Genomic DNA, 8,202 nt, shown 5'->3' with positions numbered 1-8,202 from the left:
AACACAGGCTCCCAGGGCCATCGGGACAGGCCTACACAGAGTGTGCAGCTGACCCACAGGATGTGTGCACCCTCTGCGGGGAACACGCAGCCCTGGGGGGGCAGGTCCCTAGCGGCCATGCATCCACCTCCCTCAGTGTTTGTCCCGCCCTCCAGGAGACTGGCTGCAGGGGAACCAGAGTTCTGCCTAAATGCCTGGAGAACAAATTTTATGAATATTATTCACACTTTGGGGAAGTAATAATTGACTGTTTACAAGATACACTGTACTATACTATAAAATGTTATAAAAATAATTACATGGAATAAATCACATAAATACTTAAAGGCTTTATTATACGCTTATGTCTAATTGAAATCCATGTAAACAGTTACACCGAACACATTCTTTATGCATTATACTTGAAAATATAAGACACCAACTTAAAGGACTTCTTAGATTAAGCCAATTTTTCTTTTTCCTTTTAGCTTTGACACCATAATAAAATGGAAAAGAAACAGTACATAAAAGCAAAACCATTAGGAATTTTTAAAAACTTAATGTACCTAGCGTAGTTAATATTCTCAAGACTACTCTGCCAGGGAGAATCAAATGCATCGCACTCAAAGACGTGCACTCCGGGCCGTTTGAGAACTTGCGGACCGAACAGACGCACATCAGGGACAGAGGGGCAGCCAGGGCACAACTCTGCAAGCCCTCCAGGCCCCGCCCCGCTGTCCCTCAAGGCCAAGGACAAGAACAGGGCGGCTGGAGGACATGGGTGCCACTGTCAGTCACAGCCTGCTTGAAGGTCACGGCGACTCACACTAGACCAGGAGGGTCTTCGGGCGGCAGGACGATGAAGTTAGGAAGGGGGGTGGTCCTCCCCTCGGATGCTTCGATACTTAGCCATGTCTTCAGGAAAAACTTTAGAAAGTTCTTGAATCAACAGACTTTTAAATTTCTGAGAAGAAAAACATACAACATCAAAATATCTTTGTTTGTGACCCATCACTCAAGTGAAAGACACTCCCCACCCCCAAAGCCTCCAACTCAGCAGAGAGCAGAGAGCAGAGCGTGCTTTCCCTCCGGGCAAGCAGCCGTTCCCGCACAGCCGGCTCATCTCCACGGAGGCACTCGGGGCCCTGGCTGCCAACTGATGCCCCCGAGCCTGGAACTGCGTCAGAGCTACGTGATGAACTATGTGAAAGAGAAACGCTCAGTCCAACACAAAATAAATCCTCCAGATAAGAGAAAGCCCCTCTCGTAAGGCGCCAGCCATGCACACAGCTGAAAATGACTTTTGTAGACGACGCACGTAACAGGAATCTTCAAGTAATATTTAATTAAGCAATTACTAGCTCAAACCATATCAAACTCAGTGTGCAAACAGCTGATCAAAGCTTTCAGAGCACCTGGAAACCTGTCTACTACAAATGCTGCGGCTTCTCGATCCTACTTACCAGCATAACACGTGTTTGAATCCGATCTTAAGAGCAGCTAAGTATTGTCTCAAAATCTCTTTGTCTAAGTCCTACTGAAACGCAGCACTACGGACACGAACAAAAACAGAGCACGTGAGAAGACATCCTCCAGGGACACCGCACCTCCACATACAACCACCGTGGGAGCTGCAACTTTCAGAAGTTTGAATACCTGATCCACGGAGCCAACGAAGGCCACAGAACTGAGCCACGAGACCTGCACAGATCCCAGGTGACGCAGACTGCCAGCAAGCACAACAGATGCCCACTGAAGGTGACCGTCCCGTGCGTCATCGCCAGCAGGCACCCCCACAGCACAGTGGGCAGCACGGGGAGCCCAAGCACAGAGCCCACGGCCTGTGACAGAGGGATGTCTGGTCACTTGCACGACAGTACAGTCAGCCTATCGATCAAGGCAGCATCCTGTGCCCAGGGTGACGCTGAGCTCAACAGCAACTAGGTCCCAAAGTGACCAAACAGAAAGGAAGCTGCGGGCGCCCCACTGACAACCACTGCATCACCACCTGAGGGCCTGCTACTGAGCATCAGTATGGATCACCCGGGGGGACGGAAGCCCTGCGACCCCAGGGCAGCCTGTGACAGACACGTCACTGTCACCCTGACAGAGCCTCTCTGCTCATTCTCCACACTGGGCCAGAGTGCCCCAAGCCCGGAGGTCAGTGTGCGGCCATCCCTGCACACCTTGGCCAACAGCGAGGCGCTCTCTGGGCTCGGGGCATGCGCGGGAACACCACACTCGTGCCCCGAGGTCCTAGAGTCTATGCGGCCGCAGACAAACCAAAACAGAGGAAAGAGGAGGGGGCATCTTCATCAGGATTTAGGAAAGGCTGGTCTGCAAGGCCTCTCTGAGAGGCGACACACGCTGAGCCCGAAGGACAGTTGGTGTGCAGAGAACACGCCAGAGTTTCACACAAAAAAACGGAAGGACAGGGGTCTGGGGGATCCCCGGCAGCAGACAGGAAGCCCGGGAGGCAGGAGGGCGCTCAGTGCAAGGCCAACACACGTGGGGTCGCTACAGGGATGGCACTGGCCAAAGGAAAAACCACACACATACCCCAACTGAACCACAGTGCAGTCAATTTAAGAAAAAAACAAAACCAAAACCAAAACCCTACATATTTCATGTTCACAATGCATGGAGTGTTCTAGTCCTCATCAAAGCAAAGAAACACACAGGAAGTTCTCTGTGGAGAACTGCAGGACGGGGGACAGGGTCCGAAGGGGTCTGGACTCAGGTGCGGGAGACAAGCACTGGACAAACAGAAGGGAATGCTCTAAATGCTGCAACCAGAACTCCAGGAAGTGGCCTAACGAAGGAAGCGAAAAGCATCCAAGTGCAAACACGAGATATGAAAGTCTTACAAATGCGAACAGTAAGCCAGTGCCAACAATCACGGAAATTAGCCTGGACATCCCTCCAAGGATGGCTACACTCTGCTACCCTGTGTTTACCCCCACAAGGCTCCCAGAGAGCTGACCTCACTTACTGCCCCGTTACACCCAGAAATCTCAGCTGTGTAACCGTGTGAGACAGCTTGCATTTTACCAAGTATGGAGAAAAACAACAAGGTCTATCAGCCAAATGTGCTCTGTAAGTATTTATGTTCTGACCTTATTTTCTGCTTCTAAGAGCCTTACCTTCATTGTGTCGATCTTGCCTTTGACTTGTTCATTTTTGGCCAGAGCCCTCTCCAGGCACTCTTTGGTGTAGAGCTGGGGGTTTCGTCCTTGATCTATGTATCTGGAAACATGAAACATCTCAATTAACATTCTCATGGCCGATACCTATTCTCAACGATTTCTGATGGGGAAAAGTCAGCTCTGTATAACTGCACATGGCCTTGTTTAGACGAAACTGTGTCCAGGAACCACATGAATTAGGATTCTTCCATTTATGCAAGTACAGATGATTTGACTTCACATTACTTCTAATAATGTGAATAACTCACGAAATCAAGGAATGATCACTTCTAACCAAGCAAGTTCGTGGCGCTACGACTTCACAGTCTTAGCGTTTGTGGTTTTCAGATGGTTTCAGAGCCATTACCCCCGATCCTCATGATAACCTGTAAGGTTAGGCAGCTCTTGACAGGAGAGAACTAATGTGGGCCGGGGTTTCAGGCTGCGCAACAGTGGGGAGCCGGCCAAGACACAGCCTCCGCTCCAGGTGCACCCCCTCGGTCCCTGGGGGTACCCTTCAGAGAGGAGCTTCAGGGCTGCGGGAGGCGGCAGGGGGCCACAGGCAGGACAGCTCCAGCCCTGCCAGCCCCAAGACGATTTACGAACCGGTCCACCACCTTTTCGGGGTGGGGTCCTGATATACTACTTTCCTAAATACACCCAAGTAACATGTATTTAACAGAGGTTCTATCCACTTATTTCTAAACTTATATAAGACTGTTTTTGAAATTTTTGACACTTGTCCCCAAAATGTCTTATTAACCCACAGACTTCATCGAGCATACTACCTAGATGAATATCCCCATTTACCACCACTGGGCCACCTGCTTGCTTCTGTACCTTACAGACCGTCATATCCTTCAGCTGAATTGAATTATTCATTACAAAGAAAAAGAAATCACCACCACCAAAGTCCAATTTACACTCCAGTAGGGAAAAAAAAAGTCACTTCAGATCAAAAACACTTAAGTTACCGTTAATGGCATAAAAACTGGCCTTTAATTATGACAGGTAACAAAAAAATCAGTAAGTCACATGTTCTAGAAATTCCATTTTATTGCAATGTTTTTGAAATGATGGAATGAAAGAAGCAAAATTATGGTTCATTCTAAATAAAATACATTCATTTCTGAAGAAAATACCTGACAGGCTCGAGCGTCCTAAACAAATAATCACCTCAACAGCAACAGCGTTCGGACAGGGCTCTTTCTCTAAGGCCCAAAGGCTGAGGGCCACTCTGCCAACACATCAACCCCAAGTTCTGGACAGATGGCCAAGGTGTAGTTTTTATCTTTGCTACAATGTGTCCGAAAGTGTGTGCTGAAAGGCCACTGGGACCCAGAAATTCCTCCAGCACCGGGCACTTCGATGGACGGTTTGCATCTGCAGCCCACCAGAGCTCAGAGGCCAGCTCGGCCCCAACCCCCAGATGAATCTCAACCACCCCTTCTGCCCACCAGCTGTGGTTTGGTGGCCCCTAAGCAGTCTTTCCCCAACCCCCTTGCCCTCGTTTGCCCTTCAGTCACTGGTATCTGTCAGTACATCCATCCCACAAGTTCAAGGCCAGAGCGGCACCACTGAGGATACTGCGAGGAAGACGAATCGGCCTCCAGCTGCGCGCCCTTCTCGGGCAGGCGGCCATCGAGTCAGGAGCTGCCCCACACGCACAAGACCTTCACTCCCACCTGCGCCCAGAGAACTCGGTGGGAGCACGCAACACCACAGCCAGCAGGTGAGGACAGAGCTGAGACCGGGAAGAGTGCAGCCCGTGTGTCCCGGGGGGGGCCGGAGGGGGGCAGCTGCTGAGCTGTGCTGTAACTAGGCCTCGTATCTCTGACCCGCTGCGACATAAGAGGGTCACCTTTCTTCCCTTTACTGTTCCAGGAAATCTGGTGACTTACATTTGTGGTTTTAATGCAAAAATGACTAGCACATTCCTGCCATTCCAAACTGGCTCCACCTGGCGGGGGGGGGGGGGGGGGGGGGATTGCTTGGCACAGAAATCTCGGCTGGCCCAAACTGTGGAAAGAGCCGAGATGCCCTTCAACAGATGAATGGATAAAGAAGATGTGGTCCATATATACAATGGAATATTGCTCAGCCATCAGGAAGGATGCATACCCAACTTTTACATCAACATGGACGGGACTGGAGGAGATTATGCTAAGTGAAATAAGTCAGCAGAGAAAGTCAATTATCATATGGTTTCACTTATTTGTGGAACATAAGGAATAGCATGGAGGACATTAGGAGAAGGGAGGGAAAATGAGGGGGGGGGGCGGATTGGAGGGAGAGATGAACCATGAGAGACTACCGACTCTGAGAAACAAACAGGGTTTTAGAGGGGAGGGGGGTGGGGGGATGGGTTAGCCTGGTGGTGGGTATTAAGGAGGGCACGTACTGCATGGAGCACTGGGTGTTATACAAAAACAGTGCATTGTGGATCACCACATCAAAAACTAATGATGTACTGTATGGTGACTAACATAATAAAATTTTTTAAATAAATAAATAAATAAATAAATAAATAAAACAAACAAAGAAATCCGGCTGGCCAAGGATGGACAAGTCCAGAATTTCAGTCTTAACTCTGACACTTAGTAGCCCAACAGCCTGTTGCAGTTACTTACCAGTTCTTCACCCGTGAAATCAGTGTGATGAAACCTGAATGAAACCAACCTGGAAAGTTTCTTTCCTGAAGGCGTTCTCTGGGCCACAACTGTGAAAGGCACACACCACTCTCCAGCAAAAAGCAGTGACCAGCCTTCCCAAATTTACCTGGCCTAAGAACCACCCCCTTTTGATTTGCCCAAAAGAGCAGATATTTACCATCTCGTAGAATTAGCACTCCCAGGACAGTTTGGAAGACACCACACCAAAATACTTCTCAGATTGTTTCTGCCTAGATTTTTTTTTTTTAATTTATAATAGAGCCCATATAAGACTTTCTACCTCTCAAGAAAAAAGAAAGTGATATGGCTACCATTTTGTCTAAGCAGGACTTTGAGAGCTTATGATGTTTTTCACATATTTAATAACCCTTTATTCACATGTAACTCTTTCTCAACAATACAATACTGAGGGGGTTTTTTGTTTTGTTTTGTTTTTAATTTTTAATCCTATTAAAACATAAACTCCCTGAGAGCTGGGGTTTTTGTCTATTTTCTTCACTGGCTTATCCCCAGCACCTACGCTGTGCCTGCCAAAGAGCAGGCACTTAAATGCCACTGTTGAAGGCGTCATTATAGCACAATAAAACAAGAATTATACTCAAATGAATATCAAGAATGATACTTACTCAAAAACTTCTAAAGGCACAGTAATGTCATGAAGCTGCTGCCTGCACTTATCAATATCTTGTAAGCCAGTAACAATAAAATTCCTGCAGGAAAAAGCAAAAATGGGGCATGTGGTTAATGCAGATGGCAGCAGGAACACCACCTGGCTGGCCAATGAGAGCTCCACAAAAGTTCCTTACACAAGCAAGGCGAGTAGCTCTTTGGTTAGCTACAGAATTCCTAGGAAAGTTTTGGGGTTAGAGAATACCCTCAAATATCAGGTTTTCTTTCTAACGCAGAACTGTCAATATTGGGGGATAGAAACCAACCTTTCTGAGAATCTGATGAAAACTATCGATCTTCTCTCAAAAACAATTACCCTGATGTGCACCTGGTTTTGTGTGCATTATCAAGGAACACATGGGGCAGTGGACTCCCACCTGACCCATCCTCCAAATCTCAGAGGACGAAAGCCTCCCCTGCCTGGTTTAACTTCAGCTCCACTCTGGAGCCTAATGAGATCACCAGGCTAGTCCCCCAGCTCTAGGTTTGTAACACTGGGTTGCAGTTATGTCTGATGTCTGTACCTGCTGTAAAGCTAGGAGACCTTCTCCAGGGCACTCATTCTATGTGTATTTGCCTCTTGCCCATCCCAGCACTAGCCCTAGCACCAAGGCCAGCACAGGACTGTTGCCAAAAAAAATTACTAAACGGTCTGCACCCTTTCTCACCACCATCCCCCTTCCAATTCCTCCACATCCAGGGCTCCGCAGCAGGTAGCTTCACAACCTTCTCCTTCTGGGACCCAGTTTAGTGCACTCCCCCTGAAGTCGGCCTCCTCTGGGGACACGGACTGAACTCCCCAGAAGGGCCCAGGAGAAAACTCTGGGAGTCGCGCGCGCGCGAGGGAGGGCGGGCTTTGATTATCAGGCCCAGAAGATGCACCATCTGACCATGACAACGTCTCCAAATGGGCCCTCAGGAAAAAGTCCCAGCAAAGCAAAGCGGGAGCGAAGAGGCCCGGCCCGCCATCTGCGCGCAGCCTGGGGCGGGCGCAGGCCCAGAGGAGGGCGGCGGAGAGGCGCGGCTCTCGGCCAAGCCCCGGATCCGCGCCCCCACCCCACCCCACGTCCCCGGCCCTGGCCCCCGCCCTGGCTCCCCACCCCACCCCCACCCACCCCTCCGGCCCCCGGCCCCGGCTCCCCAGCCCCACCCCCGGCCCCCTGGCCTGGCAGCCCACCAAACCACTCCCCAGGCTCCCCGGCTGCCCGGCCCGGCTCCCCCGCCCTGCTCCCGGCCCGGGCTCCCGGCAGACGCCGAAGGACTCGGGCCGCCACTCACAGCTTCTGGTTGAGCCCGGCCTGGCTGCTGGGCTGGAAGTCACTGACAATGATGCCGAGCTGCCGGATGTTCTCCACAAACTTCTCCAGGTGTTCCTCCAGGTGGTCGAACTTCTCCGCCATGGCCGGCAGCAAACACTGCCCAGCGCTAGGTCCTGCTCCGCCGCTTCCGGCTTCCGCCCGGGCCCGCCGCCACTTCCGTTTCCTCTGGCGGCAGGAGGCGGGGCCTGGGGGCGGGCCTGGGGCGGGGCCTAGGCGCCGGGCGGGGTGGGCCCGTGGGGGCGTGGTCCGCACCCTGGACAGGCGTGCGGGGCGGGGCTTGAGCGCGGGGCGAGGCGGACGTCATCTCGGCCCCGCCCCAGCCCTGAGCCGCCCAGGTGAGTGGGATCCTTCAGGTGTTGGTTCACAGGACTGCGGTGC

At 51.0% G+C, this 8,202-nt stretch overlaps 1 protein-coding gene across 2 annotated transcripts; it reads right to left on the bottom strand.

Moving 5' to 3' along the window:
• Positions 1-309: 309 nt before the first annotated feature.
• MED10 (mediator complex subunit 10) lies at positions 310-7,977 on the bottom strand. 2 transcript variants are annotated; one of them, XM_045863724.2, is made up of 4 exons: positions 7,784-7,972; positions 6,463-6,546; positions 3,123-3,225; positions 310-943 (listed from the first exon to the last, which is right to left on the bottom strand). In XM_045863724.2, exons 1-4 carry the CDS (start codon positions 7,903-7,905, stop codon positions 845-847), a joined length of 408 nt encoding a protein of 135 aa, XP_045719680.1. In that variant the 5' UTR covers positions 7,906-7,972; the 3' UTR covers positions 310-844. The 2 variants fall into 2 exon arrangements, with proteins under 2 accessions (XP_045719680.1, XP_064452956.1); XM_064596886.1 differs by lacking the exon at positions 310-943 and adding an exon at positions 993-1,529 and having other exon boundaries at positions 7,784-7,977.
• Between the last annotated feature and the right edge of the window lie 225 nt (positions 7,978-8,202).

This window comes from Mirounga angustirostris, unplaced genomic scaffold, assembly GCF_029215605.1.
Source record: "Mirounga angustirostris isolate CCGP_5_RB_7025 unplaced genomic scaffold, mMirAng1.0.hap1 SCAF_7, whole genome shotgun sequence".
NCBI lineage: Eukaryota > Metazoa > Chordata > Mammalia > Carnivora > Phocidae > Mirounga > Mirounga angustirostris.
This window is presented reverse-complemented; position numbering and strand designations above follow the sequence as displayed.